This window comes from Delphinapterus leucas, chromosome 18, assembly GCF_059928025.1.
Source record: "Delphinapterus leucas isolate spDelLeu-1000000601 "Yukka" chromosome 18, BTC_Dleu_Yukka2, whole genome shotgun sequence".
Lineage (NCBI taxonomy): Eukaryota > Metazoa > Chordata > Mammalia > Artiodactyla > Monodontidae > Delphinapterus > Delphinapterus leucas.
In genome coordinates, this window is record NC_143146.1 from 32,914,218 (window position 1) to 32,936,290 (window position 22,073).

The window sequence follows — 22,073 nt, forward strand, 5'->3', positions numbered from 1 at the left end:
TTAAATTACTATTAACAATGTAAAGAAAGTAATTTGAGTAAACTTTGCCCTTTAATCACCACAAATTAAGAAGTATGTCACTCCAAAGAAATCTAAAAATTGTCCAAATTCTTTTTCTTCAATTATAGCAAGTTTATCATAGTCGTAATTTTAGAATCAACTCTTACTCTGAAATAAAAGGAAAAAAAACTATCATCCTTACAGTTCTAAATAAACAGGCAAAATTATTAATTCTGAAATGAAATATCAACAATATAAAATTTGAAATATAAAATATAAAACTTTGTCCAAACAAATTCTTTTTTTCCCACTTTGATACATTATGCAATTATAGCACCCCAAATTTATCAGCTGTAAGTTTTAATATAAATTGTCGGGTCTCAAGCACAAGGCATATACTTGCCAAGGACTCAGCAGTTAGCCTTGTAGGACCACTTCTTTTTTTTTGGCCAAGCCGCCGTGCAGTTTGTGGGATCTTAGTTCCCTGACCAGAGGTTGAACCTGGGTCCTCAGCAGTGAAAGCATGGAGTACTAAACACTGGACCACCAGGGAATTCCCAGGGCCCACTTCTTTAATCTGTTCCCAGAAAGAATACTTGCTTACCATCAATAAGTTGGTAAGACACTTTTTTCTCTCCAAATTTTTTCATGTATAACTTGCAGCTTAACAAAGCTTATAATAATGTACGTGTATTAGAAATTAAAATCAAGTAGATCTCTCAAATAAGGGAATTGTGAGAAAATAGACTACAATGATAATCCAGATATCTCAGCTTGAACAGCCATTCTGAGATTACTAACTCAGTTCTCTTCATCTTATTGTGGACATAAACAGGTCAAAATGACAGGGCATAACAATAACAGCGTACAGTATTAGTAAGCTCTGATCTAGCAATACCTCATTCAGAAACTTTCTGCTGCTTCATCAGAGGGCTTTAACAACCTGAAATATTCAAGTGATGGCTAGAAGCAGTGAAAACCAGTTTGGCCAAATACTGGAGAGCCTGATCATGGAAGGTTCTAAGGAGTCATATAGGGCAGGGTATCCTGACCAGCATGATGCATGCAGGGTCCAGTATTACAGGTATGCCCTGAATGGACCCTTGGTGGCCAAGGCAGAGAGGAGCTTTCAGGACTGTTCACCTCCTGTATGGACAGACTCATTTGTTTACACCAGGATGATTTGCAGTTCTCATTTTTATGTGTAGCATGGCATGAAAAAGGTGGAAAGCACTGAAACAGGGAACTTGGGTTAGAGAGGAAGAGACACTGGAAGCCTTTGCTTATTTCTAAGAAGGAATCAACATGTTTTAAGAGTATACTCACTATCCTCGGTAGAAGCCATAACCATCCACTGAATTACAGGAGGAAGTTAAATTAAATCAGGGTCTTTCCCCCTCTTCTCCGTTACAGGTCTATCTACTGAAATACACCAAGGTTCTTTTCACAAACCTGCTCAAACAATACAGGATTTACTAGTAAGTAAAGAAATGCTGTGTCACAACTTTGTTGACTACAGGGCAGGAAGAACCTCCTGTACTGCTTCAGTGCCTCACAGTGTTCAACGCATCTCTCTTGACGGTCCGTGGTTCAATATACTGAAGAGAGGAGGCGAAGTATAGCACACAGTTTGTGTGAAACAAAAAATTCGTCTCATTCGTGACACATTTGCTTTCAGATATTCTTTTCACCTTCTCTCTCAAAGGTATTATCTAGTGTTAAGTTAAAATCTTTCATGCTCTATCCCCATTCTAGTCCCTTGCTATAGCACTTTGGATGTGCATTAATTAATTATGAGGGGATGGTCATCAAGCTACCAAGCCAAAAGAGGAAGGGGCAGAAAAGCCAGACAAATATTTGCAAGAGCATCTCAATACGTGTACATCTTTGTGTGATTAAATTCTAGTTAAAGGGAAAAGAATTATTCATTATCTTAGACCGATAACACATGTACCTTAGTACCAAAAATTAAAAGCTGATCATATCAGGATTTGATTATTTCAAATATGAAAAAAAATCAAACTATAAAACTGACATCAACAAAAGAGTCCCTCAAATTATTACTGACTACTGCTATCTGTAATTTGTCATTACAGATGACTGCAGTTGGTAATCAAAAAGTATGCATGTTCCCCCAAAGAAGTGTATGGTCTCACTACATTAGGCATCATTAAGTAACAGACACACTAGTACTTGGAAATCTATACAACACATCAACAAAAGCATTAGTTAGGGCTGCTCTGACTACTAGGCTGATAATGTATATCAGATCCCCAAGTGTCAAAGCTGGATGATGTCTAGAAAAGCCCTCTCTGTTGATAATGTATACTCTTCCATTCAATGTGTCTTAACTTGGTAAAGGGACTTTCAGCTTCCCTAAATGTAGGTGGTAATAAAACAGCATTTTACTCTATCCCATACCCAAAAAGGAAAACAAAACAAAAATTCAATGGCAGAAGTCATAATCATGTACAAAGATACAGATTTCAAAATGACCTTCCTTCTACCAAGTGCTGGGGAAGCAAAGGTGTCCCATAAGTAGCAGAGGGAGGAAACTGTCTCTAAAAGAAAAGGACTCCTACCCAGATCTGGAACTGTTAGCAAGGGTGTTTTGCTGGATGTAGTTCTTTGAGCTCACTCTTTATTTAGATAAGATAAATCTGTATCATAATTTTTCCTCCCTGATTTCTTTACAAATAAAAATATTCAACCTTGGAATTTCCTATCTCTCTTCACTTGAAAGTACGTTATTACACTTAGGTGCGAAAAAGGAAAACTTACCGAGAACGACTTAAGTATAAAGCTTGACGATGAATGTCTTCTGGGTCTATTTCTACAGGATTTATTACGGCTAGTTGATCAATAGACCATCTAAATTTCCCTGGAGTCTTAACAAAAGAAAGCGATTTTATGAGTAAAAGTATACTAAAATAGTTCATCAAAACGCTAACTTCAAATGTCAGCTTCAAAAATTAATGTGAATGGTTATAATATAAAAATATCTTACAGCCCATATTTTAAAATTTGACTTTACTACTAAATTAAATGGCAAATGGTAACCAAATCACACTAAATCAACTGACTTGACTGTATCTCTTTAAAATATCCAAGTCTTCCCTCTGGGTGATTGTTTAAATTACATAATAACAGAAAAATCAGAGTATTAAAGGTATAGAAATTGCACAATTAACACTCATCAGTGATGCAACATGACCAAGTAAAACTAAAAATCTCTTAGAGTTATCAAGTCTTTATTTTCACCAAGAATGAACTGAAATTAAACAAAGTCCTAACTACAGAAGTGCCTGCAAAAGCTCATAAAATAGGTGATCCTCAAAATAATTACGAGTGGTAAGCAGTGCTGCTTTTCTATATTCAACTACCCAATAAACCAAAAAACTTATCCAAATCCTAATCTGTAAATTCAGAATATATTTTTGAAAAATCAGGCCTAAAAACCCAAGATGTCATGCATTCTTGCTTTGAGGATTAAGTTGCAGTCATTCTGTTAGTTTTATTAAGACTAACTAATACTATTCAATTTAAAATCATGAAGTCAGATAATGACTCAACATAAAGTGCATCACTGTAAAACTTTCCTCTAGTGCATAACTAGCTTCATGCTGATATGAATGTGTAGCTAGCATCAACAGCCACCCAGTTTACAGTTTCCTAGATAATTTACTAAGTTAAAAGATCAGACTTCAAAAGAACTTCTCCACTGTAGCCAATAACAGTAAAAATAAGCTAAAGAGATGAAGCCTTCCCTAATCTCCTAAAGAGCACGTTCTCTTCCATATCATCCTTGTGTTATAGCACATAACATATTCTCTTGAAGTTGCCAGTTTAGTTGTGTCTATCCCATTAGAGGTTGACTTCTTTTTAAACAATCTGCAAGCTAAGAATGAATGGGTGACAAAAATCCAAAAGAATATTAGTAATTTATGACATGTGAAAATTAAATGAAATTCAAATTTCACTGTCCCTAAATAAAGCTTTATTGGAACACAGTCACATTTATTGTTTACATACTACCAACGGCCGCTTCTACAATACAAGGCAGAGGTGACTAGTTGTAACAGCAACCAGATGAGTTGCAAAGCCTGAAATATTTACTATCTGGCCCTTGACAGAAAAAGTTTGCTGACCCCTGGATGAGAGTATAAGCTCTTTGAGAATTTGTGTTTTATGACCCTGACTTGTTCAAGGTGTAACCTCTATAGCTAAGAACTGTACCTGACAAATAGCACTCAAATAATGTTTGTTGAATACTGGAGAATAATTAGATGATGTAGTTTCTTCTTTATCATGGATTAGTACACATATCATCAGCCATAGTAACTAGCACCACTCACAGCTGTAGGAAGCTAACATGCTATCTACTGAATAAAATAAAAAGAAATGCTAACTAAAAAAAAAAAAAATCCGGCTAAGTTATTTTTAGCCCAACCACTACATTATAATGAGCATTACAATTAAAAATAACATTCCAGATATGTATGTTCCATGATAAATTTCCCACTTGTCTTGTGGGAAAGATAATTAAAGATAAAGAAAGATAATTACATTTAAAGTTGTTTGGAAACACTAGTCAAGAATAACTTACTGGTAATTTTGTCGATTTAAAAACAGAAGGACTGGAGACAGTTTGTTCGTGGAGGTTAGAGTAATCACCAGGACTTTCAAAAGGATTTAAAACAGGAATTCTTCCTGGAGTTTCAGGTGTTATTTGCATTTTTGATTCTCTGACATCTCCCATAGCACAGAGAGAAAACTAAAAAGAAATCAGAAGTATGTATAATAAAAGTACAAAATTCCCTAGACATTCATTTTGACAACTAAAATGTATTCAACAAACATACATTTCACAAAAAGAATTAACTCAAAACCTAAGCCTCCTGGGCTTTTTTTTAATAAGCTTACACAAATGTGATCCTCTGAATAACCTGGAAAGCTAGAGAGGGAAAGTATTAGTGATATAATTTTGCAGGAGAATTAACAAGTTCAGAGAAGTTAAGTGGCTTGTAAGCAGCAGTCCACCAAAGGTGAATGAGTTCAGGTCCGCCTTCGAGACAACTAAATGTTCCAATAGGCACAAAACCTTTTTCCACTAAAGAATTTATACCTACAGTTTTTAATTCATTATCTCAAGTCTCTACACACTTTGAACATAATTCGGATAGCCCAGCAATTCCCTAACAAACTGCAGTTACTAAACAATTATGAATAGCGAGCAAACAAGAGACCAGGAAGTCTCTGGTTTCTCCGTGCACGGGTGCCTTTCTTGCACATTAGCCCCCGTCAGCAAAGAATGACTGATTAGGGCTAGGAAATTAACCGCTTTGGGTTGCCTCTTCTCAAACACCCTTAGCGAAAGGCTAAGACCCCCAGGATAGAAGGCGAGACTGCATTATTTCCCGTCAAGGGGGGTTACAACTAGAGAAAAAGAACCCACTCCTTGGAAGGCTGACGTTGCAGCTGGCCTCCTCAGGTGAAGAACAGGACACTCACGCCGGTGTCATCCCCAACCTTACTCGATCACTCTTTCTTGGCGCCCCCTCTTCCGCACCTACTCCCTGGCAGCTTCCACTCATCCCGAGGCGAGCGTGCAGGCCGGTCCAGAGCCGGGCTACGTGAGCTCTCCAATTCGAGACAGGAGGAAAGGCCAGGAACTACAAAGAACATACCTAGTGGTGTGTACAAATAGGAAGCCCCTCAAAGCGACTCCAGGGCGCTTCCGAGGTGCCAGTCCAGCTCCCACGACAGGCACAGACTCTTTAACTCCCCGCTTCCGCGCTTAGGCCAACCAGAGCACGGGCCTTGCGCGCGACTGGCCAATCGCGTCTCACCGCTGTCCGCGAACCAGCCAATCGCATCGAGGCCGCGTAGTAAATTCGAATGACAACTCCTCGCTTCGCATTCCTCCCGGAGTAACCAGGCTCCAAATTCAAATCAACGCAGCCTCACGCTGGCGAAGAGAGCCAGGGGCGGAGCCTGTCCGGCGTGAGCTGGGGACGCGCAGTGTGATTGCCCAGGAGAAAGGAAGGCGCTCCACTTCCGGGTCAGGCCCTTCGCTCGCCCCGCCTCGGCCTCCGCCATGGCGAGTAGCAGCGGCGCCGGGGCGGCGGCGGCGAATCTGAATGCGGTGAGGGAAACCATGGACGGTGAGTGCCCGTATCGCCCCCTTTACCTTGCCTCGGTTCCCCAGAGCCCAGGCCCTCGGGCGGGGGTGGGCCCACAAGGACTTCTGATCCACCTCTTGCCTAGATCGGCATCTTTGGAGATCCTCCCAAGGGACCCGCCAGGGCTGCAGGGCTGATGGCCCCATCCTTTGAGAGTCGTCTCTTCGTTCCTGTGTAGTTCGTCGCGAGTATGTCGTTGCGGACCCACGTCAGCCCCGCGAGCGCTCCGCCCCTCCCGCGGCAAACCCCGTGCGCCGCGCACATCCCGCGCCCTCTCCCCGCTGTACGCCCACCTCCCCGCGTCCTTCCTCCAGCGCGCTCATTCCACGCCCCCCTCCCGCGCAGGGTCCCCGCGTCCCCCCTTTGGTATCGGCTTCGCGCTCCCCGCCACCCCGCGCCGCAGCCAGTGCCCTGGGCGCCTCGAAAGCGCCCCAGACTGCAGTCCCTTTGCGGACAGTGGCCTCGAGTGTTTGGTCACCGCCACGGCCTTTGTCTCTTGCACTTAAGCAGACGCGTTTCAAATACCCGGTGGAGGAGCAAGTTGTCCCTTCATCAAAATTGCCCAGTTTCGTCTTGGAGCAGGTGATGCCGGTGTCCGGGGGGCTGTGGGCGTATTTATCCGTTTCGGAGCTTGGAGCACGCGGGTAAGGCGTACCCGCAAGTAGTAGGGGAAAAAAAGCGTCTTGGAGTTATCCTCTCTCTTTCTCCTCTCTTATGCCGGCCCTGCCACTTTATACGCCTGGTGGTGGGCTTGGACAAGCTACTTAAACGTCTTTGAGCTCGCTTCTTTTTATTCTGTAAAACACGTTTACTACCTCCCAGGGTTGTAAATATTTAAATAAGATAACCAGGTAAAAACATCTCGAAGGTGACCATTGAAAGATACTTCTTGTGTTATTTTTGTGTATAAGACGTCATCCCACTTGCAGACGCTTTCGTTGTCCCCATTTTATTTGCATCCACCTCTATATGAGTGTTTGATAGATGGTAAACATTGGTGTTTGCGCTTTCCAGGGGATACCCACATCGGCCTCTATCTCTGTCAAAACATGGAATTCTCACTAAGCAGTGTCAGCCTTCATGTCGTGTCTTTGTCTCCACCGTAGGCTCCACTTCCTTTTAGAGCCCCTCCTTATGGACTTGAATTAATTTATTTTTGGCTGTGTCCGGTCTTTCGTTGCAGCGCCCGGGCTTCTCTAGCTGTGAGTTCACGGGCTCCAGAGCGCGCAGGCTCAGTAGTTGCCGTGCAGCATGGGGGATGTTAGTTCCCCAAACAGGGATCAAACCTGCGTTCCCTGCATTGCAAGACGGATTCTTAACCACTGGACCACCAGGGAAGTCCCCTTATGGGGACTCCTGATAAAGCTTCTGGCTTTTTCTGCCCTGGAAAAAAGCCTTTTCAAAGAATTATTTTTATTATTAGAGCCTTTGCATCTAATATTTTACTTACCAAGTATCTGCTTTGCCCTTTTTATGAAAAATAGAATTTTGTTAATATCATATTCAACCTGTTTTCCCATCCTTCTAGATGTATCACAGCTTATTAGTTTTATTTTGTAAGTGGATATAGGTACATAGAAACTATATGTGTACAACATTATTGTCTTTTATCTTTGCTTGGAAGCCAGTGTGGTTTCTGAACAGGAAGGAGCATGTATGGCCGGATTTCTAGTCAATTTTCTTATGTTAGCTGTGCATAGGTTCCTTAATTATATGGCCACAGGATTCCATTTGAATAGAAAACTCTCATTTTCTCTCTGGTGGAACTCCTGTTATAGAAATGAGAACTGATCATTTGTATTGGTTACATCATCAAGATTTTCACTGAGAGAACTTTGTGTAAAATGAAGATTATAGAGAGTGTAAGAACATGAAAAAGTGAAGAAAGACCAGGTTTTTTTTTTTAAACCAACATTGACGGAGAGAATGTGAATTAAAGAACACTGCTTCTCTACATGCAGTTTGCCCACAAACCAGAAGGTAAAAAAGAAAGGCCCCAGGTTGGCAGTGGCTCACATCTGTTAAATGTGGCAGTTAGATCCTGTCGTGTGCATTGGAACTCCAGACTTACTGAAAATCACTGCTATCATGCCAGAATTGGGTCCAAAGCAATCATTTCACATAAAAATGTGAAGTTTAATTATTGCAAAGTTAATGAAAATATTTTCCATGCTGCCTGTAATGATTGAGGCACAGTGGGAAACATAGTGCACGTGCTATTAATAATCGACCATACACTGAACTGAAAAAGACCTAAATGCAGTCATTTCATAAACCCACCTTCCTCCACTCTCCTTTAAATTGCCCAAGGGACTGGGCTGCCCTACTCAAAAACCATTATTATTTGAAATTCTGTTAATGTGGGGTTTCACCTGTATTCAAATCTATCTGTGAGAGCCAATCTGAAGTGTTCAAAACTTTTTGGGTCTGACTGCCCTTCTTCAAGATCTAGTATATTTCTCCTCATCCTCTTCTATCTGCCTCCCATCAGTATTAGAGCCAGCTAAGTGATTTAATATTTTAATTGATGTCAGATGATTTGCAGGGGTTGTAGAATTCGGCTATGAATATTTGTAATTTTATTGTGAAATGAAAGGATTTTGATAAAGGTACTTTAGACAGGAGAGCGGTGGACTTTATTTATCTGCACAGATCACTCTGAAAGGAAGCTGATTGATCCTGGCCCTGATTTAGTATAGGGTCTATTGCATAAGGGCCTCCACTCTCTCTTAGATCCTCAACATTCTCTTCCTGCATTTCCTTTTTAAAATATCAGGCTCTTTCAATTACCTTTCTCCCTCCTCCAATGTACTTAATTGCCCCTTTTGCTTTTCAACGTTTTGAAATTTTAGATACTCTTTGTTGATAGCTTCATACTAATTCTTATTTTCTTAAAGTTCTAGAGTTTTCCTTATGCCCTAATTTTTTACTACTAGTAATTACGTTTTTTGGCAACTGTGACTCAGATGTACCTCTTCCCTGCTAGAGGCTTCCTCAGTATTTTCCTCAGTATTTTCAGAGGAATTTGTTCCAGGACCCCACACACCCACCTAATACCATAGTCTGTGGATGCTCAAGTCCATCATATAAAATGGAAGAATATTTGCATATAACCTCCGTACATCCGATTGTATACTTTAAATCCTCTCTCAGTTATTTATAATTCCTAATAAATGTGAATGCTATGAAAACAGTTGCCTGCACATTCATGGCAAATTCAAGGTTTGCTTTTGGGAACTTTCTGGAATATTTTTCTCCAAATATTTTCAATCCACAGTTGCTTGAATGCAGTGTGGAACCCATGGATACGGAAGGCCATCTGTTCTACTTTATGTATCAGATAGTAAACTAGCAAAAGGAGTGAAGAGAGTCCACGGTGTACAGGGCAGTGTCAGTGAAGCAAACGTATAGCCCATGCTTCCACCATCAATCCCGTTGCTCATGTGAGACCTCCCCTTCCTCCGCCTCTTCACTAATCTTTTTCAATTCTTCACTTATCTTAGATTTGACCACTTGTCTTAAACTCTCCCATCCATGCCGCCCACCAGTCTTTTCTCCGTAATTGCAATAACTTAGCTGGACTCCCTCTCCACACGTGTTCTACCCCCTTCTAGGATCCATTCTATGTTTTGCAGCCAAAATCTTTAAAAAATGAAAATCTCATCTTGTCACACTCCTGTTTTATGTCTTCTAATAGCCTCCCAAAGTTCTCAAACCTTTAATAGGGCCTTAGTGGATTTTCATGTCTGCCTCATCTCGTATTTTACACGTATTCAGCCCCCTTAATTACACAGCCTTCACATGAGCCTTTCAATCTGTGAATTTACCAAGGTCTCCCCAGTGTAAGACCTCGTGCACAGTCTGTTTTCTTGGCTCCCTGCCTCTGCATTAGTCAGGTTGATTTCTAGTCATCCTCGAAGTCTAAGCTTACTTGTCACTTCTTCAGACAAGTCTTTCCTAACTTGTGTCCTTCACAGCTAAGTAAGATGCCTTGTAATTTGTTTTGGAAGTATGCTGTCCTTTTCCGTCATTTTACTTGTCATAACTGGAATCAGTTGTTGTTTTAACGTATGGCTCTTTTAGACTGTACTGTCCATGAGGACTGGGACCATATCTGTTTTGTCCACAACTACATTTCCAGCAGTAGCATAGTAGGCACAAAATATATACAGGTACCAATTATACAGTAGACACTACAGAAATATTTATTGACTGATGACAGACAGTATGTGAAGTTAGGATGTAATGATCAAAGTGACTTTTAAAAGAAAGCTTAATGGAAGAAATACTAGTACTGAGATGGCCCTGAAAGACAACGTGGAGTTGAATGCAGGGAAGAGAAAAGCATGAACAAAGGCATGAAGTCAGGAGCAATAAAAATATAAATAAAGTATAAAATATTTATAAAAATATAAATAAAACTATAGCATTTATAGATGAGGGTCTACCATGAGGAGAAAACTGGAGAGAGAGGAGAATTTGAGAGAGAACTGGAGAGATGATGACACAGTTGGAAGAGAGTCAGAATGTGGGTTGTAGTTGTCTGTTGCCCTGTAACAAACCACCCCAAACTTGGGGGCCTAAAACCACAACAGTTACTTTTCTCTCACAGTCCTGGGTGTTGCCCAAGCTCATCTAGATCAGGGGTCCCCAACCCCCGGGCCGTGGACCGCTCCCCGTCCGCGGCCTGTTAGGAACCGGGCCGCACAGCAAGAGGGGAGCGGTGGGCGAGCAAGTGAAGCTCCACCTGCTGCTCCCCATCGCTCGCTTTAACGCCTGACCATCCCCCCACCCCCCAGTGGAAAAATCGTCTTCCACAAAACCGGCCCCTGGTGCCAAAAAGGTTAGGTTCAGGACCGCTGCTCTAGGTAGTTCTCCCCGAGAGTGTCTTGTGCATTGCCATCAGACAGTGCTGAGTCTGGAGTCATCTCAGAGCTTACTCACATACCTGCTGGTTGATGCTCCTGTTAGCTGGGCCCTCAGCAGGGGTTGCTGTCTGGAACATGTGGGTTTCTTCACACTTGGAGGCTGGTTCCAAGGAGGAGTGTCTCAAGAGAGAGCCTGGAGAGAGTTCTGTTGCCTTTTTAACCCAGCCTCTGAAGTCGTGCAGTGCCACTCTAGGGAATGCCGTCTTCCATGAGCCCTGAGCTCTGTTTGCCGAGAATGCAAGGCCCTGACTGCTCTCTCCTCCTGCTGTTTCTCCGGTTGTGTTGACAGTGAGTAGCAATGAGGGATGAAGTAATATCTACCTCCAGATAAAAAGCAGACTTGCTGCGGGCTTATTGTAAAAGTTGGGATTCCCCAAGCTCAGTGTTCTTCAGCTGTGAATGTGGTCTGTCAATAATAATGTATTCCTTCACAAGGTCAGAGGAGAAAAGCTGCCTGGTCATTTCAGTGTTTGATGAAAAGTTATCAATAAGACTCAAATTTTTTTTTTCTGATTTTAAAGTCTTAGCCAAAGAAAACTGTACATTTTTAACATGATAAAATATAGCTGCACGAAACCAGCACCATCCTTAACATTAATGTTATGTGCATTTTAAATAAAATTGAAAATACCTGCTTTCAGTACCTTTTTAAAATATTGATATGAAAATTTGCGAATAGCACAGGATAGGGGAAAAAAGACTATCAAAAAGGACATGAGGGCTTCCCTGGTGGCGCAGTGGTTGAGAGTCCGCCTGCCGATGTAGGGGACATGGGTTCGTGCCCCGGTCCGGGAAGATCCCACATGCCGCGGAGCGGCTGGGCCCGTGAGCCATGGCCGCTGAGCCTGTGCATCCGGAGCCTGTGCTCCGCAATGGGAGAGGCCACAACAGTGAAAGGCCCATGTACCGCAAACAAACAAACAAACAAAAAGGACATGAAACTGTTATTTGTAGGTCAAATGATTATCTGAGTAGCAAACAAAAGAGAATCAACAGAAAAACTGTTAGAAGCTTCAGTAGATTTGTTAAGGTGGCTAGCTACAAAATAAAAATAAGTAATGTCCTAGAGTATTGGCACTAACCACTCAGAATATGCATGAGTGAGGTGGAAATCCATTTATGAAAACAATCGAAACAAAAAATTAAAGAAATTGATCATTCACTATCAAAATCAATGATGATTGAGCACTTGCTGCAACTTTCTGCTCCAAGCATATAAAAATGACAGGAAATAACATTGAAATACAATGGTCAGCATAACCATGTTCAAAAACGAGAAAAGGAAGTCTCCGTTGATTAGAAAGAGAGAGGTTCCCCCCAAAGAACGGAGCAGATGGGAACCATAGCAGGGGGTTGGGAATGAAACCGGGGGAAGGATACTGCCCTGCCTGAGTGAAGCCGGGGGCCCAAATTGTACCATCTGCCAGGCCAGGGATTGAGAAGCATCATCCATGTGTCTTGTGGGTCTGGAGTCAGGATGCTTCCAGAGGGCTGAAGCCAGTGTGAGACCACCCATTCAAGAACAGCCAAGGATGTCCAAGAAAAACCTCCTGTGGAAGATGAGCTTTCCGCCAAAAGTCACAGAGCACCTAAGGTAGATGAAAAACAAAAATAAACTAACATGAAAATGAAAAAAAGGGGAAAGTGAGAGAAAGTAGTAGTAACAGCTGACCCTTTTATTGAGCACTGTCATATGCCAAACATATGTGCGTCCTTCAATCCTCACAACCGTCCTATAAAGTAAGTACTATCATTATCCCCATTTTCTAGAATAATGAAAGAAAGGCACAGAGCAGTTATCTTGCCTAGTAAGTAATGAAAGTGGAAAATGAACCCAGGTTGTCTGCCTCTGGAGAGCACACTCTTAACCACTCTCTTTTGCTGCTTGTTTCTATGTGAAGCAGAAAACAGAAATCTCAAAAATGGCTAAAGATAAAAACATATAGCCTCCAGCAGGTAAAGGCAGAAACAACAGCCACAAAATAAGGAGTGGTTATAAATAAGCGTTTAGTTGTGAAACCAGAACATGTGATTATGGGGGGAAATTAGAAATCTTAAAATAGAGTTATTGAAATAAATTCAGCAGATAACTTGAATAACAGCCTGAATACAACTGAAAAGCAAAGTATGTTGGAATATCAAAACTGAAGAAATGAAAACGGAAAGGGCTGTCAGCTTCCAGCCAAGATAGAGTAACAGGGACTGGATTTACCTTCCTACCTGAAACAACCAACAGAGTCCAGGCAAAACATGCAGAACAATGGTTTTCAAGACACTGGACATCAGGCAAGGAAGGACAGTGATTCCTGAGAGGCAGGAAACAAACGAAGTGAGCCAGATAGCTGCCCCAGCTTCCTACCTTCAGAGTTTTCAGGCCACAGTGCAGTGGGGGGAGGGGAGTAACTCAGGCAGCACCCGGGGGCACCCTGAGTTGAGCAGCAGCTTAGGGTCCAGGGAGACCAAGGCAGGTAGAGTTTTCAGGACAGAGTACCTGAGAGGAAAGAGCCTGCGCCCAGAGAGAATTCTGGAGATCCGCAGAGGGGTCTCCCTCAAGTACTCAGCATAGCATTGATCACATGTGCAAGGAAAGTACCCAGAAAGCTGGGGAAAGAGCCATTTGAAAGGATTAAAGGGAACAGTACATTATGCTCCACAGAACTGGGAATAGAGCCTGTGTCTACTAGCCAGAGTGGAAAACTTCATAATTCACAAGACATTGTGTGGTATTAATTAGCCCTATGCTAAATGGGACTCTGGTCCTGACTAATGAATCTTAGAGGATCCCAAAGGATCAAACTGTTTATAACCATATCTCATTACAAAGCTTGAGAATATGTATAGAAATACAGAAATATCCAGCACCCACCAAGGTAAAATTCACAATGTCCGGCATCCAATCAAAAACTATTAGGTGTGCAAAACAGAAGAATATGACCCATGATGAGGAGGAAATTTTAATCTGTTGAAACAGACCCACAGTTGACACAGATGTTAGGATTAGCAGATGAAGACATTAGAACGGTACTCCATATGTTCAAAAAGTTAAGTAGAGGAATGGAAGATAAAGGTTTTTTAAAAGACTCAAATTGAACTAGAGATGAAAATGAATGTAAGGTATGAAAAAGTGGGAATGGCCCATATCATGAACATCATGAATATTGTAAAAGTTTTCAGGACTTAGACTTAAGTTAATGGATGGCTTAATATTATTAACGTGTTCATTCATCCCAAAATAATGTGTTTTCATACAATTCAAATCAGAATCTAAATGGTATTTTACTGACTGAGCAGTTCCACTTCTAGGAATTTATTCTGATAAAATTAAGTTACTATGTGCAGATACTTATTACAATATTATTTTAATGGGGGAAACATGAGACCATCTAACAAAATAGCAGAGTGGTTAAGTAATGTATAATGTTTCCATAAAATGGAATGTAACATGACTAATTAAATTACATTGTAAAAGAATACTAAAAAGTGGGCAAATGTTCAAAATAATCTTGATTATGATATATGAATTTTAGATAGATATTCAATGAGTGGTAGAATGTAAACCAACATGTAGAAAGCAGTTTTGTGGAGGGAGGATGTAAATTTATTTTTAAGTTTCTAGAGCTAGGTAAGGGGAAGACAGTATTACATGCCAGTTTCCAAATCTAGGGATGCTATGCTAGTTCTCTGGTATTATGCAGTATTACATGAATTAAAAACAGAAGTATTAATGTGCATGTTTTAAAATGTTATAAGATTTTGTTTTTAAAATTTTCTTTTTACAGTTCTGCTTGAGATTTCAAGAATTTTGAATACTGGATTAGATATGGAAACTCTGTCTATATGTGTACGGCTCTGTGAGCAAGGAATTAACCCAGAAGCTTTATCATCAGTTATTAAGGAACTTCGCAAGGCCGCTGAAGCATTAAAGGTAGAGATTTGTATATTAACTCTATAAGTAAAGATGCTTTTGTTTAGAAAATGATTAATGATGAAGTTATGTGAAAGATTCCAAACATGATTAAGCTAGCATCTATCATCATCAGGAGAAATTCTGACGGCCAGGAGCTTTGTAGCATATGTTCAGATCACAAAATTTGCTGCTATCTGGACCATGTTGCATTTTCTTAGAAGTTTCCAGTTGTGTTTAGAATTCTCCTTGTATTGTGGGTAATAGTGTCTACCCCCAAAAAGATATGCTTAAGTCCACCACCTGTGACTATGACCTTATTTGGAAACAGTGTATCTGTAGGTATAATCAAATTGAGATGAAATCATAATGGATTAAAGACCAATGTTCTTATAAAGACAAGGGAAATTTGGACACATATATACAAAGCGCACACCATGTGAAGACACAGACACAGGGGAGAATGCCAGGTGATAACAGAGGCAGAGATTGGAGTGATGGCGTCTACAAGCCAAAGAAGGCCAAGGATTGTTGGCAGCCACCAGAAGCTAAGAGGCAAGGAAGGGTGCTCTGCTAGAGCCTTCAGAGAGAAAATCGCCGTGCTGACACCTTGATTTTGGACTTCTGCCTCCAGAACTATGAGAGAATACTTTTCTGTTGTTTTAAGCCACCCAGTTGGTGGTACTTTGTTACGGCAGCCCTAAAAATTTAATACAGATTCACTACTGGGGAGTGGGGTGCTGCTGTAAGAAATAGCTAAAAATGTGGAAGTGGCTTTGGAATTGGGTAATGGATAGAGATTGGCAAGTTTTAAGATGCATGATAGAAAAAGCGTAGATTGCCTTGAAGACACTGTTGTAGGTGACTGTAGGTGTTATAGGTGATTCTGGTGAGAGCTCAGAAAGAAGAGAGAAGAACTTCAGTCATCTCAGAGAATACATATATCACTATGAACAGAATCTTGCTAGAATATGAACATGAAAGGTGCTTCTGGTGAGGTCTCAGATGGAAATGAGGAACATTAGTTATTGGACACTGGAGGGGAAGGCCATCCTTGGTATAAAGAGCACTTGGCTGAATTATGTTCTGCTGTTGAAAGGAAAACAAAACTTGTAAGCAATAACTTGGATGTTTGCTGGGGAAATTTCCAAAGTATGGAAAGTGCAGCCTTATTTCTCCTTGCTGCTTACAGTAAAATGTAGGAGAAATGAGAAACTGAGGAAGGAACTGATAAGCAAAAATGAACCAGCACTTGCTTTGGGAAGTTCTCAGCTTACCCAGGTAGCATGCTCTGGAAAGAAGGCCGAGAGTGTGGCTGGACAACCTTTTGGTGAAGAGATTAGGTTGTGTGACTCAGATGCAGTCCACCATCTCAGCATGAAACCATGCCAGCTGGGACTGAAAGGAGCCAGTAGAGGATGAAATGAAGGAAAGCTGCCAGACTTCTGGGATTGCACAGGCAGGAACTGGCTTTGGAGCTACCTGGCTGTGAATGTATGCTCATCCTTCAAGAAGAGGGGAGAGCGCTTCCCTGGTGGCGCAGTGGTTGAGAGACTGCCTGCCGACGCAGGGGACATGGGTTCGTGCCCCGGTCCGGGAAGATCCCACATGCCGCGGAGCTGCTGGGCCCGTGAGCCATGGCCGCTGAGCCTGTGCGTCCGGAGCCTGTGCTCTGCAACGGGAGAGGCCACAACAGTGAGAGGCCCATGTACTGCAAAAAAAAAAAAAAAAAAGAGGGGAGAGTGGCTCAGAGGCCAGGAACTGCTGAGGCCAGTGGGCTGGACTGCCAACATGGACCCAGAGGACCACTGTTTTTCAAATTCACATTCACCACCTTTTTTTACTTTTTTTTTTTTTCTTTTTTTTGTGGTACGCGGACTTCTCACTGTTGTGGCCTCTCCCGTTGCGGAGCCGTGCAGGCTCAGCAGCCATGGCTCATGGGCGCAGCTGCTTCGTGGCATGTGGGATCTTCCCGGACCGGGGCACGAACCCGTGTCCCCTGCATCGGCAGGCAGACTCTCAACCACTGCGCCACCAGAGAAGCCCCACATTCACCACCTTTTAATTGCTGAGACTGGAAACAGGAAAAGCATTGTGTTCCCTCTCTTGCTTGCACACACTATGATTTTAAAATCTCACGATTTTTATTTCCATGTTTATGTAGCACTCACTCACCACGAATACTGAAACTTCAAGTCAGTCCCTCTTAAACCTTGTCCAAGGACAAAATGGCTTCTCTCTACCCTTCTTTCCTTTGAGGATGTAGGCGTATAAAACCTGTAGCTTACCCATCTCAGATTAAGTTACTCTCCAATAAGTTCCAATAATTTGGGTCATTGGTTTTGTGCTTTTTAAAACTTTTTCATTATTAAATCTGGCACAAAAAGGTAAACAAGACACATTTACAGAGCAAAAATTTATCATAAAGAGAATACCTATACAATTCTCATTGCCAGCACCCTAAAAGTTCCCTTATGCTCCCCCATCACTAACCTCTCTTTCCCACTACCCACTCCAGTAACTACTTTCCTGATTTTTATGGTAGATACTTTCTTTTAACAATTTTACTGACTAAGCATGGATCTCTAAACACCAGTTTCATTTCGTAAAATTTTTGAACTTGATATAAATGGAATCTTACAGCACCGTTCTTTTTTTAAGTGTAAAATTTATATAGATTTTAGTATATTCACAGAGTTGTACAGCCATCACAATTAACTGTAGAACATTTTAATCACCCCCAAAAGAAACCTTACACCCATTAGCAGTCATTCTCCATTCTCCCTTTCTCTCAGCCCCTAGGAAGCATTAATCCACTTTGTCTCTATGGCTTTGTCTATTCCACACATTTCATATAACTTGTGACCTTTTGTCTCTGGCTTCTCTCACTTAGCATAATGTTTTCAAGATCCCTCCATGTCGTAGCATATATCAGTACTTTATTTCTTTTTATTGTCAAATAATATTCCATTGTATGGATATACCACATTTTATCCATTCATCAGCTGATTGGCATTTGGGTTGTTCCCACTTTTTGGCTATTATGAACAATGCCAGCACAGTTTTTTTACTGGGTTATTTCATTTGACATTATGTTTATGAGGTTCATTTCTGTTGAGTATAGCTGGAGTGCATTCCCTTTCACTGTAATAACCATGTTTCTTTGTACAAATATACTATAACTTATTTATCCTTCCTACTGTGAATGGATATTAGGTTGCTTCCAGTCGGGAGCCATTACAAATGTGCTGCTGTTAGCTTAGTTCTCCATGTCTCCTGTTGCATGTATGTGAGCATTTCTGTTGGGTGGGTATCTAGAAGTAAAATTGCTGGATCATAGCTTATGTGTATCTTCCACTTGAAGAGGTAATGTGAAACTTTACTAAAGTAGTTGTATGAATTTATATCCCCACCAGCAGCATATGAATTTCCCTTGCTTCACATCTTTGCCAACACTTATTATTGTGAGTCTTTTTAATTTTAGTTGTTCTGGTAGGTGTTTATGAATTTGTCATTTTATTGGCATTTCTCTGAGTACCAGTGAGATTGAATGTGTTTTCACATGTTTTTTGGCCATTTTCTTTTGTGAGATATCTTTTCGTGTAGCTTGCCCACTTTCCTGGGTTGTCTGTCCTTTTCTTTGTGGGTAGTCTTTCTTTAAATATTTTTGAAATAAACCTTTTGTCAGATATACATGTAAGGTTTCTGATTTTTTTAATCAAAAATTTTAAATAATTATAAAAACTATTCAGATTTTCTGTATTTTAACTCACGACTGTTGCTTTCATATGACAGAAGACTAACTGAATAATACAATAAGAATAGCTAATATTTATGAGTACTTTTCCTTTTGCCAAACTCAGTGCACTAAAGGCTTTCCTTGCATTGTTTCCTCTATAATCACAACAGGGATGTATATTACAGCTAATAGTAGTTTACCGCTAAGGAACCTGAAGCTATGGTGACTAACTTACTTCTCTCAGGACTTACAAGTAGTTGAGTTGGGAGTTGAACTCAGACCCTCTGACATCAGAGTTGTTAACTGTTAGGTTTCTACCTACAGTAAGTTCTAAAAAATATCTGAGCCTGCTATTTAAGAAAGGATGAAAATGGTGATTAGAACTGGGTCAGTGGACTATAGCCCGGGAACATTCCCTGGCTTAGTGTTGTCTCATAACCCTGTTGATAAAAACAAAAGGTATCATAGCCTTTCATCAGTACATTTCTGAAATTCCAGTGGAAGAGGATTTATTTAATATACATCTTCCACAACTATAAGAATTTTTGTTCACCTATGCTGGAGTTTGAAAGAGAATAAGGAGGCAGCATAGGAAGAGATTTTTGTATGTAATGCAATTTGAATGCTACTGTTAGCCTAGCAATCAGTTCAAAAGGTAGTTCAAAGAATGTACTGCAAAAAGTGAAAACCAATGCATTATCCTGATAAAAGTTCTTTGGTATATGTGGGGGAGGAGTTGTTTGTTAATAACAGTGCAGTATTGACAAATTTATTTCCATGGTGTCTCTTTTTCCATGGTTTTATTATAATGAATCATACTTTCTTGTTCTAGGCTGCTGAAAATATGACAAGCTGACTTTCTGAAGAAATCCTGGTGAGATATGTCAAGCTCTGCAAGAGGATTGAAGATGGCATTGTAGTTAAGAATGTACAATGAAATCACTGCATGTAGCAATGTGGAAACGTTGTCCTTTTTAAAAGAATTATAAAACCATAGCTTTATAAATCAGTGAAAGTGGCTTATGGAGAAAACTATCAGTTGTGTTTACACCACATCTTTTTTTTTTTTTAACAGTTCTAATGCTTTGGCACTGCTGTGTTCATATTTATGTGTTCCTTATTTATAGCTCGGATAGCTTTAATTTTCTAAGCAGTCTGTCTATCAGATGTGCACATCTGCTGTGCCTGGTTGAAGTATAGTGGAACCCTTCAGTAGTAATGTTGTAGTTATGACTTGTTGACATTTCCATTATAAACTTTAATTTTGAATTGTTTATGCAAAATAACTGTGGATTTATGTTGTATTAGGCTGGAAGTTGACAATTTCGGCTACCAGTTGTGGATTTTGACTTAGATTCATTATGCATATCAGAATCTTGTTTTTTATAAGAGCACGGAAAAACATTTGTTGTAAACTGCTCTTTAACAAAGAATATTTAGTTTTTTAAAACATAAAGTTTGACTGGCAGTTAATATTGTGAAGCAGATCATATTTGTATTGATTGAAAAATGAAACTTAGAAACTTAGATTTTAAAAGTAATGACTGCTTAGTTTACTATTTATCATTTGAATCATTTAAATTTAGTGAGAATATTAATAGAGAATATTAATTCTTATTAATAAATAAATATTTTTCTTTCTAATTTTTATACTCTGTAAATCACGGCCTTAAAAATAATAATGCATAATGAAACAATTCCAACATGAAAAGTCTTTTTTACTTTTGTTACATAAAAATAATTTGAGTGCTTACTTAATATACCTTGAGTGGTTATCTAGTTAATCACTAAATAGATGGTGTCACTCAACAAATAATGTTAATTATTTTCTGAAGGAATAAAGGTTTCCAGTCATTAAACAAAAACCAAATAATCAAGTGTTCTGTATCAGGAATTCTAAATATGCCTTTCTAAGATCATTTTTATGTGTGATTATTTTTACCCTGAAAGTTTTAACTAATTGAAGTGATGGTTCAAAATAAATTTTAGAAAACTTAGGATAGCATGGATTCTGTTCCTATAACAGAATCTCAGTGGAATACTTTTCCCAAGACTAATACAAATTTAATCTGATTTTTTAAGACTTTGTTAGCTTCCATTTAAATGATAGTATAGGGTCTTCCCTGGAAATCCCGTCCAGTGGTTAAGACTCCACCTTCCAATGTAGGGGGTGCAAGTTTGATCTCTGGTCAGGGAACTAAGATCCCACATGCTGCGGGGTGCAGCCAAAAATTTTTTTAAAAACTGATAGTACAAGCATATACTCTTTGGTAGCAGTTTTTGTTCTTCAGGCAAACCAAAGTGATTTTAATAAGGCTTAATTATATTTAATGGCAACCTTCTGTTCTATTTTAAAAATCTAGTCCTTTGACCACTTTGACTTTTTAAATACATGACATCTTTACCAAGTGCACTGAAGGTCTATTATAGGGAGAACTGGTTGGGAGACAATAAAAGTTTTGATTGTAAGTCATTCATTTAATCAAAAAGCATTGCCAGTACTGCATGTTGTTATTTATATACAATCAGAAAAAGGACATTCTTGTCAAGTTCCAAAATTTGTATATACTTTTAGGTCATAAGAGTTAATAGTTTTATTTATGACTTTGTAGATTATGTTATTTATGTGTGAAACAAAGCAGGAAAATATATTGAGAAGGAGTTATGTTTATAGAGGACTTTCTTAATGTGTTACATTTCTTAAATGTAAACATATATTTCTAATGCATACTTAAGTAATGTTTAAGGAAACCAAAGTAATGCATTGTTGTGCATGTTGGCAGTGTCAAAAATAAAACCATTTTGGTGGTATCGGCATGTACTTCTGATTTAAAATACACTTCTATGAATTCAACTTGTGTTTCTATAGGTATTTGGTAAATATTTAGATGCTTATTTGTTATGTGTGATTGAAGACTGTTTAAAGGTAGGCTTTATAATTTACAATTTCAAATTAGTCTTGAGGTGGTAAAATGGAGTACTTTTCCCCTGGTAATGAAAGCATATAGCTATAACATTTCTTCAGGCTTGAAAACAAAGTTGGCATTTCAAATATGTGAGATTATATTTTTCTATATTTCAAATAAGAACTTTACATAGTAGACATTACGAAATTTACATACATGTTTCAAACATGCTATATATTTTTAAACTTATATTTAAATTAATTAAAATTTTAGTTTCTCACACTAACCACATTTTTTATTGTAGTACAATATACACAACATAAATTTTTCCATTTTGACCATTGTAAATTGTACAGTTCAGTGACATTAAGAACATTCACTTTAACACCTTCCTCAACAATAGAGCCAAAATCT

General features: G+C 39.7%; 2 protein-coding genes across 12 annotated transcripts in view; one reads left to right on the forward strand and one right to left on the reverse strand.

The window, feature by feature from the left end:
• BORA (BORA aurora kinase A activator) overlaps positions 1-6,464 on the reverse strand; it is a 24,595-nt gene extending 18,131 nt beyond the window's left edge. For 3 of the 11 annotated variants that reach the window (XM_022577059.3, XM_089899454.1, XM_089899459.1), the window contains exons 1-3: positions 5,688-5,904; positions 4,607-4,774; positions 2,782-2,888 (exon numbers count right to left, since the gene is read on the reverse strand). In XM_022577059.3, the coding sequence (XP_022432767.2) occupies positions 2,782-2,888; positions 4,607-4,759 (260 nt within the window). In that variant the 5' untranslated portion in view covers positions 4,760-4,774; positions 5,688-5,904. The other 8 variants (XM_089899460.1, XM_089899458.1, XM_089899462.1 and 5 more) reach the window with 6 other exon arrangements.
• MZT1 (mitotic spindle organizing protein 1) lies at positions 5,938-21,574 on the forward strand. Its single transcript, XM_022577062.3, has 3 exons — positions 5,938-6,164; positions 14,890-15,035; positions 19,586-21,574. The coding sequence occupies exons 1-3, from the start codon at positions 6,098-6,100 to the stop codon at positions 19,607-19,609; spliced, it is 237 nt and encodes a 78-aa protein (XP_022432770.1). The 5' UTR covers positions 5,938-6,097; the 3' UTR covers positions 19,610-21,574.
• Positions 21,575-22,073: the final 499 nt, after the last annotated feature.